The 12,473-nt window shown below is 53.9% G+C and overlaps 3 protein-coding genes across 3 annotated transcripts; 2 read left to right on the top strand and 1 right to left on the bottom strand.

Moving 5' to 3' along the window:
• Positions 1-743: 743 nt before the first annotated feature.
• Positions 744-6,114, top strand: CHS6 (chitin synthase, class VI; the record flags this gene model as incomplete). Its single annotated transcript, XM_003855412.1, has 3 exons — positions 744-1,054; positions 1,111-4,710; positions 4,767-6,114. The coding sequence occupies 3 exons, from the start codon at positions 744-746 to the stop codon at positions 6,112-6,114; spliced, it is 5,259 nt and encodes a 1,752-aa protein (XP_003855460.1).
• Positions 6,115-6,515: 401 nt separating this feature from the next.
• On the top strand, positions 6,516-7,439 carry BET1 (putative BET1 v-SNARE; the record flags this gene model as incomplete). The annotated part of the gene is made up of 3 exons (XM_003855413.1): positions 6,516-6,526; positions 6,589-6,931; positions 7,038-7,439. 3 exons carry the CDS (start codon positions 6,516-6,518, stop codon positions 7,242-7,244), a joined length of 561 nt encoding a protein of 186 aa, XP_003855461.1.
• A 1,122-nt stretch (positions 7,440-8,561) lies between these two features.
• Positions 8,562-9,442, bottom strand: MYCGRDRAFT_36370 (uncharacterized protein; the record flags this gene model as incomplete). The annotated part of the gene is made up of 3 exons (XM_003854980.1): positions 8,562-8,744; positions 8,802-9,284; positions 9,398-9,442. Coding segments are annotated over 3 exons (711 nt in total), but the record flags the coding sequence as incomplete, so codon positions are not given.
• Positions 9,443-12,473: the final 3,031 nt, after the last annotated feature.

Genomic DNA, 12,473 nt, shown 5'->3' with positions numbered 1-12,473 from the left:
CAGGTGCAACTCGCCCAGATCATGTCGGCAGCTATTGTAGTCATGCAGAGCGCAGAGCGGGTCCGCAGAGGAGGACGCGTAATAATGTAGTAGTCTGCTGGGGCCTGCTTGGTCCTCGAGAGCTGCAAGACTGTAAGGCGGGAGAGCTCGCTCGCTTAAAGCCAAAAATAGAGACGGGTGTTGATTCTCAACGCGTGAGAGGATTGTGCCCGGACGATGGTAATACTGCAGCTATCCAATCTGGAAGCTTCAATATCAATGATCATTGACATCGAACATCGTCTACGGCCTTCATTCGTACATGAATGTGGAGAATTGAAGAAACACACATCCTGTTCACAGCCCTGTGAACCCTGTCCTGTCCAGTGCATAAAACTTGAAGCTGAGAGACTTCCGCGAAAGTTTAAGATCGACGCTTGGATAGGCCCCTTGCCAACACCGTGGCTCCCGTCCGTCCAACCCGGCCCGTGTGTGTGCAGGGTAGTCCTATATTCCGTTCTGTCCATGTGAGGAGGCAACACAGCATCGTGCATTTGCTCACCACCACAACCAACGTTGCTGCTGTCGCTGCTCTCACGCTCGCTCGAGCACGCCTTCCACCGCTCGCTACAATACACGTTCGCTTAGACGCGCGACCTCTTTCACACATCGAAATCCATCGCCGCAAACTCCGCCACCCATTGTGTCGACTTTTCCCACCACGCCCCTCGAGGGCATCTTGAGCATTCATATCGCCGCGCAAGATGGCTTTTAGGCATTCAGCCTACTCGAACCCGTCATCCGCTGCGCCGGGCCATGGACGAAGCAACACGATGCAACAGGCGGGCACATCACAGGTCTCTACGACCACGCTGTTGAATGCACTGCACAGCTCCTTCTCCTCCGGGCAGCCATATCAGCTGGAGTCAAGCAGCAGTCTGGTCGTCAACACCTGGGTCACTGCGTCTAGCACCGGTCCCGATGGAAGATATGGAGGCACAGTCGACGCGGAATTGGCTCGACGGATATGGGAACATGCCAGACGTCGAGCAGAGGATGGCTGTGTGATATTAGGGTACGATTTCAGGACAACTCGTGCCGTTCTGGATATGTCAACTAATATTTCGACAGATCCCTTCACCACTCTACGCCATCGCTCTTCGCGCCCTTCGCATCCGCTCTGCCCCTCTCCATCCCAGGCACATTCTACACAGCACTGGACGCTCTGCGACCGTTCCTACACACAGTCACACCCTTCAATCCATCCTTACCGCGATACTCCGCACTCGCTGGTGTCTTCACGCTGGCTCTCTCCGGGGAGATTACTGGCGCATCTCTCAGCTTATCCACTGCCGGCATCGATACCGACGCTGGTCTTCTCAATGTTCCCACCGAACCTGGCTACCGAGCCTTCGATGTCTTCTACTACCTGCTCACCAGCCAATCGGAGCAGGAACGAGAGTTCCTCGGTCTCAAGCGACCTAGAGAGTATGCTCTGCTCCGGAAGTCCGACACTTATGATCCACCCACGTACCTTCCCACCGCCGACGATGCTGCCGCCGCCGAAGACTTTCGCGAATCCTTGAAGGCCATTGGCATCAAGGGCAGCTCTCTCCGAAGTCTGCTGTCCGTCGTCGCTGCGATCCTCCGTCTCGGAGATGCCCTCGGGTTCCTTGTGAATGAAGAAGAGCTGGCGGAGGTCTGTGAAGAGGTGGGAGGATTATTAGATCTTGACCCCGAGGTCATCTTCAAGAAATGTTCCACTGAAGACAGAGACATCCTGATTGGCGCCCTTTACGAAGCACTCGTGGACTGGGTCATCATGAAGGCCAATGAGGCCATTGGAAGTGAGATTCGCACAGGTCGGGCCATTGGATCGAGCAGCGGTAGCGATAATGGTGCTGCCACGCCACTTGGAAGCCTAGAGGATGGTGACAGCGTCAGCATCACCGTTATCGAAGTGACCAGTCAGACACTGGGCAAAGCTGCGAGTCTCAAGACCGTCTTTGACGATAGCAATGGCATTAATGCTGAGATGAAGGAGGACGGCGTACCAATTGTGCCAGCAGGCTCTTCCGTCATTCGCGAGATGAAGGAAGCCGTCCAGCGGTCAGAAGCGGATCTGGACATTTCTGGAGGAAACGAAGCAAGGGAACGTGAGATGGCGCTCGACAAGCGTCAAGAAGTGCTCGAGAAAGTCGGCATTGAGACCGAAGACGAGACCTTTCTGCGTCATGTGCTGTATCCTCTCGACGGGCAAGGCGTGGGTCTCGGCAGAATAGGTCGGTTCACATTGACCGATGTGATGGGTTGCAGCAGAGTCTGGTTCCAGCTATGTTTGCATCCGAACGAGGAATCGCCTGCAAACTTCTCGAATCAGTCGCCACAGAATCTACCCTGGTCGGCAGGATCTGTCTCGAGCCAGATTCGGGCATGGAGACTTCCCGAGTGGGCCAACTACCGGAGCAAGCAGTTGGACTTTACCGCAGATTTCGACGTGGAAGAATTTGTGGAACGCTACCGCCGCCTGGGTTGCCTTGACGGCAAAGATGGCGTTGAGAGCTGGATCATGGAGCGCGGTTGGAGCAATGGAGAGGTCGTCGTTGGCCACGAACGGATCTGGATGCGCGAGCCAGCGTATTGGGAGGCCGAGAGTATGCTGGATATGAAGCCGATGGACGACATGTCGCAGATGAACATGCTCGGCGGCATGGAAGGTGTTTACCCAGCAGGACCAGGATTTGACGGTCCATACTATGACGATGCGATCACCGTCCACACGCGGCAACCCAGCCATGCCGCTCCGAGCCGGATGGGAGCCAAATCGCTTGCACCCACCACAGCTCACACGATGCGCAGCGCGAGCGGTGGTGACTATGGCCTCGGCTTCAAGGGCGATGATAAGCGCAATTACGTTGGATTCGAGGGCGAGATCGATGGCGAGCTGACCGAGGGCAAGGAGATGCTCGTTCAGCAGACCACAACCGGTCGGCGCGCATGGGTCGCTGTTGTGTGGATCCTCACTTGGTGGATTCCCTCTCCTCTGATGAAGCTGGTCGGTCGCATGAAGCGTCCTGATGTCCGCATGGCGTGGCGAGAGAAGGTTGCACTCGTGATGCTCATCGCCCTGCTGAACGCTACCATCGTCTTCTACATCGTTGGTTTTGGCAAAATCCTTTGTCCCAATCGCGACAAAGTCTGGAACCTCAAGCAAGTCGGCTACCACCAAGGCAGGACTGACTACTACGTGGCTTTTCGAGGAGGCGTCTACGACTTGACGAAGTTTTACAAGCTCCAGCACTCCGACATGAACAACGTTCCGGTCACCGCTGATGACATGCTGCAATTCGCCGGAACTGACGTATCGCCATACATTGTCCCACCGCTCTCCATTGCATGCCCCGGATTGGTTGATGACCAAAGGCTTACTCTGACACCAAATGAGACTCTGCCCATCACTAACGGCGAGCACATTTCTGGACCAGAGGTGCAAAACGACCAGAATTCAGCCCTCCACAGCATCACTTGGTATTCGGACAAGTTTCTCCCGAAGATGAGGGAGTATTACAAGGGCAAGCTTGTTTACAAGCGATCTGCTGTGAAGAAAGATGGCGAGGACAACAGTCACATGTGGTTCATTCTCAACGGCGAGGTCTACGATCTCACCGACTACTTCCACTCTGTGGAACTGTTCCAAGGCAACGATGTCTACAAATTCCTGCCAGACGATGTCACCGAACTCGTCCAGTCGAACCCTGGCGCAGATCTCACGTCGAAATGGGTCAACTCTGTCCCAGACTACACCAACCGCACCAACACCATGAACTGCCTTACCAATCGATTCCATATCGGGTCCACAGATTTTCGCGACGACGCCCGGTGCCAGGTCAATGCTTACATCTTGTTGATGTTTACGGTCGTTCTCTGCACCGTGATTGTCATCAAGTTTTTGGCTGCGCTGCAACTTGGTTCCAAAAAACGCCCAACTCAGCAGGACAAGTTTGTCATTTGCCAAGTGCCCGCATACACCGAGGGTGAGGACTCTCTCCGAAAGGGTCTTGACTCGCTCACTGCTCTCGCCTACGACAACAAGAGGAAGTTGATCTGCGTGATTTGCGATGGCATGATTGTCGGAGGTGGCAACGATCGACCCACTCCCAAGATCGTGCTCGATATCCTTGGAGTAGACCCGAAAATCGACCCACCTGCGCTACCGTTCAAGTCTCTCGGACTCGGAGGCGAACAGCTGAACTACGGAAAAGTGTACTCTGGCCTTTACGAATTCGAAGGCAATGTCGTACCGTACATTGTTGTGGTCAAGGTCGGCAAGGAGTCGGAGCAGACCAAGTCAAAGCCTGGCAACCGTGGAAAGCGTGACTCTCAAATCCTTCTGATGAGTTTCTTGAACCGCGTGCACCATCGTTCGGCGATGAACCCACTCGAATTGGAGATGTTCCATCAGATCAACAACATTATCGGTGTGGATCCTGAGCTGTACGAATATCTCTTCATGGTCGACGCCGATACCAAGGTCAAGGAAGACTCGCTCAACAGACTAGTTGCCGCATGTGCTAATGACGCCAAAGTCGCTGGTATCTGTGGTGAGACTTCGCTGGAAAACGAGGAGCGTAGCTGGACGACCATGATTCAGGTTTACGAATACTTCATCTCCCATCACTTGGCCAAGGCTTTCGAAAGTCTGTTCGGCAGTGTCACTTGTTTACCCGGATGGTATGTCTTCTCATTCTTGCATCCTGCTCAATCAACCATACTGACCGCCATCACAGTTTCTGCATGTACAGGCTGAGAACCGCTGATAAAGGTCGACCCTTGATCATCTCGGACAAAATTGTCACCGAGTACGCGGACAATAACATTGACACCCTGCACAAGAAGAACCTTCTGTCATTGGGTGAGGATCGTTACCTGACAACCCTCATGATCAAGCACTTCCCATCGATGACATACAAATTCGTACCAAACGCCCACGCCATGACCGAAGCGCCCTCCGACTGGAGTGTTCTGCTCTCTCAAAGACGTCGCTGGATCAACTCCACCATCCACAACCTGGCGGAGATGTTGACGGTCGATCTGTGCGGTTTCTGCTGCTTCAGTATGCGCTTCGTCGTCTTTATTGATCTTTTCGGAACCATCATTCTTCCCGCCACCTTCGGCTACCTGGTGTACCTGATAGTAAACGTCGCCAGCGGGACCGGACAGTTCCCTCTAATCTCGATCGTCATGATCGCCGCAGTGTACGGATTGCAAGCCATCATCTTCCTGGTCAAGCGACAGTGGCAGCACATTGGATGGATGATTATCTACCTCCTGGCATATCCGATCTGGTCATGCATTCTTCCAATCTACTCCTTCTGGAAGCAGGATGATTTCTCATGGGGAAACACCCGTATCGTTATTGGAGAGAAGGGCGACAAGAAGCTCGTCGCCGTTGATGAAGAAGGCTACGACCCACGCAACATTCCCCTCCAGCGCTGGGACGACTATGCCACGGCCAACAATCTTCCTGGGCGTCGCGGCTACGTACAAGAGAAGGAGAGCATCTACCAGGATGGTGGCTACGAAATGGATGACATGCATTCGGTGTATTCCTCCGTCAAGCCAGCCTCCACCATCCTAACCGGCTTCCCTCAACAACAGTCGTTCCGCCCACCACAATCACCAGGTCCGTTCAATGCCTACGGCCGACAGTCCGCCATGTCGCGCTACACAGAGGCTCCCTACCAAGCTGAGCAACACCAACGCCTCATGTCCATGGGCAGCAACGCTCTCTATTCTCCGCAAAACTTTTCGCAAGACAACCTTCTCCTCGGCGGGGGTGCTCACTCACCCAACAACATGATGTACGATCAACAGCGCACGCGGTCTCCCATGGGCACTCTCGCCGCTCATAGCCGTTCCGGCAGCACGAACCAGCTATCCGGATTCCAAACCCAAGGCGTGAGCAACGAGGCCATCACCGTGGCGATTCGCGAGTGTTTGAACGAGGTGGACCTGGACACCGTGACTAAGAAGCAGCTCAAGGCGTTGACGGAGCAGAAGCTGCAGGTTCAACTGCCTGGCGACAAGAGGGCCTTCTTGGACTCGCAAATTGATTACGAGTTGGCGAATATGTAGACCGCCGTAACATGGGCGTGAGTAATGACTGTGTATATGGACGGCATGGCAATGATTGAGCATGAAAGAGGCGTTTTGGGATTGAGCATGAACGGATTGGCCACAGCACGAGAAAGGAAGAAGTGTAGACGGACGAAAAGGACACGTTGATTATTGTTACTGTATCACATGGGATGGCTTTGCACGGCTTATGTCGCTTGTACTCGTGTCGCAGACTATGCATAATCTAATGATGCCCTCAAAGCATATGACTTGCACACTTGTCCAAGATTTTCCACTCGTCGGTCTTGTCGCTGAAATTCCAACAACACGACCTCGCTCGGTCGTAGAACTAAAGGCCGCTATCTCCGCCCCACTGTAACAATCCCATACCGCACATCTCGACCTCGACAGCACACTCAATGGCCTCAAGGTAAGCCAGCGACCCAAGTTGGAGGCCACAATACCATTTCATCTCACATCGTATGTCTCCAGATTCCAGCGCGACTCGCGCAACTCTCTCTTTTCCTCCTACGACGTCGCCGCACCCAATCGATCCCGTCCAGGCTCTGGCTCGCCCGCGCCACGACCTTTACACAACAGTCAACCTTCTCTGGGACCATACGGCGATCCGAGCATTTCACAAGGCGTTGCGGCGTTCAGTGCTTATCCTGGCGGAGCAGAGGCGGCAGGCGCAAGAGGAAGTGGAGATGGAGGCTTCCGAACGGCGACTCCGAATCGGAGGGGACAATATTCGGATTCGGTGTTGAGTGAATTGGAGAGCCAGAATGATGATCAAGCGGGAGAGATGAGTAAGAAAGTGAAGATGTTGAAGGATGTGAGTAGTTCTGCATACACGGGTCGTGTCCTGGGGCAGTGAGGACGGAATGGAGACCGGATAGAATGGGATTTTTGGAGCGATATGCTGACTCGGAGGTGCATAGTTGACGATGGCCATTGGCGACGAGATTCGCGACAGTACGGCGTTTGCGGAGAAAATGAACGATCAGTTTGAAGGGACGAGAAACCGGTTACGAGGAACGATGAATCGAATGTTGAGGATGGCGGAGCGGACGGGCGTGGGTTGGAAGGTGTGGATTGGGTTCTTCTTTGCGGTGTTCTTACTCTTTGCATATGTGTGGTTGTTCTGAGAAGATGGCTTCTGGACAGGCCGAAGGAAGACACGCAGAGAATATCTTGGTGGGAGGGCGTATAAAGCACCACGAAGGACTACACGACTGATCGCCCGCTCAGAGAGAGGCGATACGAACAACTTCATTCGGGCATCTAGGCGCGAATTGTGCTGATACTCAGGGCTGATGCCATTGCAAGAAAACAAATATTCCACCATCCACCCTTCGCCGAAGGACATCTCAAAGTCCCTTGCACACCACCTCTCCTTTCACTCCTGCGTCGCCAATCTTGGCTCAACCAAACAAACACTACCACCACCCAAACCCCAAAACATTCTCCTCAGCCTTTCCCACATCCCGACTCCCTTGTACCCTCTATCCACAATCGCGAACAAGAAACTCAACTCCGCGTGCTTCCACTTCTCCAACACTTCCTTCGCCGCCTCCCAGCTCCCAACTTCAAGCAGGATCTCCTGTCCATCCGCCACCAGTACCGCCCGGCAATAGAACTTCTTCGACTTGCTAGGAACTCGAACACCCGATCGAGCGAGCACGCGCTGATGCAGGAGCAGAATCAACTCGCCGTAAGTTGCTGAGAGGGGGAGGCTCAGCAGATCGGGTTGGTGTTTGAGCAAAGGGCCGGCTAGAAGGAGGTTTGGGCCTAGAGGTTTGTCCGGGAGGACTTGATACATGTGAATGATGATGGGTATGGTTCGGCTGGAGACAAGTTGGTAGCTTGGTGGCAGGGTGGTCTCTATTGGTGGAATGTGTGTCGAATCGGAAGAGTCCATGATGGCTTGATCGATCGTCTGCGTCTCGAGTGATCTGGCCTGCTCAGGCTGCGAGTACTGTTTTGATGTGCGCTGTTTGGAACTTACTGTATTCAATAGGAGACTTTGTTTGGTCTTCACTGGTGTGACGATGTGCTTCGAACTGCATCAGGTGAAGCGAAGGGGTTGTGAAGAGACCTGCTGCATCTTCCACGATGCACAAGCAAACAATTGACCAAGATAGAAGCGCTGATTGAAACATCTGGATCGGTATGATGTTTGAGCGATGGAAGATGTACAATCTAAGACAGATCGGATGGCAGAACATTCGATACCCGTGGAGACGCTTACTTGTTTTATCCTGCTTGACCTTCTCAAAGTCGTGGCAAGACGAAGATACCTTCGCACGCAGGTTTCTGGTCGTAAGCCTTCGCCGAGCATCAGCGGATTGACTGGACAGTGGCAGTCAGCCAAGATCCCTCCCAATTGATCACAAGCTGTGCCCACAAGACGGTGTCTCGACATCGAAGCTGCCGTGTGATCTACGTCCGCAAGCTCGTTCATCTCACTTCTTCGACTGCCCGGTGATCTCGATTTCGTCCAGTGAAGTAACGACTTGGAGTCTACTTCGGTCGGCCTCTGACACGGCAGCATTACCAGGCCTGTCCACGAGTATTGACTGCATGCCAGCTTCGATAGCGGCATCGACCTCTTTGACGTTGTCGCTGAGGAAGAGCATCGTCGATGGCTTGAACTATGACTTACGCATCAGCATGTATTGATGGAGTCGATGGAATGGCCATACCTTGAGCGATTCTGCTATCTTGGCATAGCTGCTTGCCTCCGTCTTCAGTCCAGCGTTGGTCGTATCAAACCAAGCTTCATCGCCGAAAAGCTCCGTCAAGTCCTCAACCTTCTTGTGACTTCCGCTTTCACTGCTCTCAGCCTGCACATGCCCAAACAAGAGCTTCTGTGCAAAGACACTGCCGGAAGAATAGATCGCCAGTTCCAATCCCCTCCTCCGCCAGTCTCTCAACTTGGGCACCACATCCGGGAACAGCGGCGTGGAGTACGCTCCGGACTTGTAGCCCTCCTCCCAGAGATAGCCTTGCAAGTTCTTGAGGTAGGCGACTTTGACATCGCGGGCGGTGAGGTCTTCTACATGGGCCTGAAGAGCTTTGGGCGATTCTCGATGGGCTTCAGGGAAGGCATCACGGTAAGCGGCAAAGGCTGGGTCTGACCATTTCTCTGACAGAACGGTAGGGAGAGCGCCAATGGCGTAGGGAAACTGTTGAGGTTGGGAGAGAAGTCGTGAGTACGAGGCCGTGCACTGTAGGGTATCGACGACGTGGCAAAAGGGAATACGAGAGATATGGCAAGGCGGTGTGTGCCACGACCTACCAGCACAGATTTAACAAAGGCAATTTCGCAAATGGTCCCCTCTAGAGTCGTGTAAGTGGATGAAGAGATTTTCACACATGTCTGTCATGCAGGCAGATCGATCGTGCATACCAATATCCAGTAGGATGAGTTTGATGTCTTCCATATCAGGCAAGAGGCTGACTGTCAAGTGTGAAGTGAAGTTAAGGCAGAGAAGTGGAGAGATGGGCTGCTCGCGGGACGCATATCACGCTAGTGCAAGGGACAGAAAAGCAGGTGAATTCAAATTCATACGGCGTACACTCCGTACAGCGGGAGCCACGGCGACCAACACGTGGAGCGGAGCCTCCAGTGTAGGGTATGCCAGAGTTCAAGTTGACAACGAGCTAGGTCTTCAGTCGTATGCATCTGTACTGCGGAAAGAAGTTGTTCGTTGGCAAATAATTGTGATGAAACCGCACACCGCTACAATGGCAAATGTGGCCAAACTTCTCAACCGCAGCAAACATCGATAGTCTAGAACAGCCAGGGCATCTCGAGGTCTTTCAATTCGCTGCTAATTGACCTTTCACTTCGAGTCGTGCTGCTTGCCCGCCCTTCCGCCCGCCCCCAGACGGACACTTTACATTGACTCTGCATGATGCACCTGCACTGCACAAAGATCCGAGGCTGCGGAGAAAGAAGCCACTCACGATCAACCAGGTCAGCGCTATCGATGGTGGCTGCAGGTCTAGATGGATTATGCACGGAGAAAAAATTCTTCATCCAGTGTCGTCTTCATAGGTTGAAACGTGCCGGTGTGTGCGCGCGCGGCTGCTCGATCACGGAGTTCGTGGGCGTGCTTGCTCTCACCGCTGTTGTCGACAGGTGCACGCGCCTGCTTGACGGAGGCGTGGACAGAGAAGAGATTTGGGTCGGACTTCCACGACGACTGATTCGCAGAGCTGGCCGTGCCGCAGCGGCTACGGTGAGCTAAAAACACCCAGCAGACTCGACGGCGAAACTCGCGAACATACCATGCATTTGTGAGCTGTCGATAGCTGGGCCAATGGTGAAGCGCTCGCAATTTAAAGCGTCCATCGAGTCCTGTTCCATCATCGTTGCTTGTCATCGTTCTGTCGTCGTCACGCTGCTATCATGCTGGTTCCATGATTCAACAAGTGCTGGCATACGAGCACATCCTCATCTCCACGCAGCGTCTGAGTTGAGACGGCAATCGTAGGAGGTACGGCAACAATAATAATGCTGGCCGCTGGATTGCGCTGAAACGTGGCTAGACGGTATCTCGCCGTCCTCGTGCAGGACTCTACCAGCGGTACGCTTTATGCAGCAACGTGGGCGGCACTGCGGCAGGGTGTAGCGACAACCGTCTCTATTTGTTGTCCAAACCACAAGTGGCCAGATGCTAGAGAGTACGGGAAACCTTCTGACGTGGACTTTGAGCGCCATTGGCTTGATCGACAGTCTGCTCACCAGCGTGCATGACATGGAAATTACTTGCCAATGCTGCATGATCATGTTAAAACATGGGGACTCGGAGGTGATGGGAAGCGTCACAAGGATTTGGATATGAGAGAGCAGCCCAGTGTGATTTGCTGCGAGTCCTCGTTGTTATTGTACATAACAATGATCTCCCCGGGGAGACCTCGAGCGGTTGCTGAGCTGTTGCAAAAACACGATGAGCAAACCCTTGGAAGGACGAAACGGCCGACAAGCAGAACGACGAATGAAAGCAGACTGGCGCGTCCGCGTCCGTGCTACCGCAACGATTTCAACGGTCATCAGAGCGAGACGCCTGTTTCATCACGCCTTTTTGGCAACACAAGATGATGGATGACAGCCAGGCATTTCGAACGCTCCGCTTGCGGAAGCTCACCCTGTCACAAAGAATGTAGTGGACAGCTGTGCTTGTCGTAATCGGGTGACGCGATGTCTGAGATGGACGCCGCTATCTTTCAACAATGAAAGATGGCATCGTGATGTGCAAAATGACGACTGAATCACTGGGTCATGGGGTCGATTTCGTAGTTTTATTCCTTGTCGGCAGTCGTCACGTCGAGTTGGCCGCTCGTCTTCGCTTCCCACAGCCCCGGGCCAGACCAGACTTCCGTCCGTCGGCCAGTACCAGTACCTCCTGAGTCCTAGTGGGCAAGGTAGACGGGGTGGCGCCGTTTCTGTCCACGACTATTGTCCCCTTCACTCGAGGACGTGCCAATCCGTGCTAATCCATTCTGAGCCGTAGTCGGCAGGACTCAGGAGGTACGCAGGTACATGCACAGGTGGGGCCTTCCGCTTTCGATTCGCTTCCAGTCCCTCCCGATCTCCCTCGTTCCCGTCCAATCTGGGCCATTCACTCTCTCAATCACACCTTCACACCCTCACACCTCACCGCCATCTTCTCCCTACTCTCACATAATAATACCAACCCACTACCCACCTGTGTGTTTTGCGACTCCATACCGGACTTGTCGAACGCACCTCACCTCCCTTCGCTCGGTGCTTACTCTCTTTCCCGCCCACCAGCGTTGCCGACCAGCCGAAGTAGTCGCATTCCAAGGCAATCGGCCGGGAGACTACCCTACGACACACGGCTCCTCCCCTACCTCGACCACGCGAGAGCCACGACGACAACCTCCACCCGCGCCTCTTCCTCCTACGATTCCTCCATCACCTCTACTGGCAGCGTTTCCGACTTCAGATGTGATTTGACACAAGAACAACATCAAGGGTCGATCAGTCCGCGTCGTCATCGCCCACCTCGAAGCAGCTCGGAGACCCTCACAAGTCGAAACACCCCCCGATCTGGCCGACATCCTTCACGACATTCTCCACGACAACGCCCTTTGGATCACTGTTCCATTGACACGAGATACTTGCGTGTCGACCAGCTCCATCCCCAGGCTCCATTCCACCCCTTCAGCCAACGCCGCCGCCGCTGCCTGGCGCCCTTCATCACAAAGCCACGTCATCGGTCTTTGTTGACTCCTCCTCTTCCTCTTCTTCAAAGCACATATTACACGGAATCCCTTTATTACACACCCAGCTTGACGCCCTGACGACTTCTCCTTCCCATACCAGACCTCCGACCGACCGACTC

Source organism: Zymoseptoria tritici, chromosome 2 (assembly GCF_000219625.1).
Source record: "Zymoseptoria tritici IPO323 chromosome 2, whole genome shotgun sequence".
Taxonomy (NCBI): domain Eukaryota; kingdom Fungi; phylum Ascomycota; class Dothideomycetes; order Mycosphaerellales; family Mycosphaerellaceae; genus Zymoseptoria; species Zymoseptoria tritici.
Note: the sequence above shows the minus strand (reverse complement) of the source record. Positions and strands in the feature narration are given on the sequence as shown.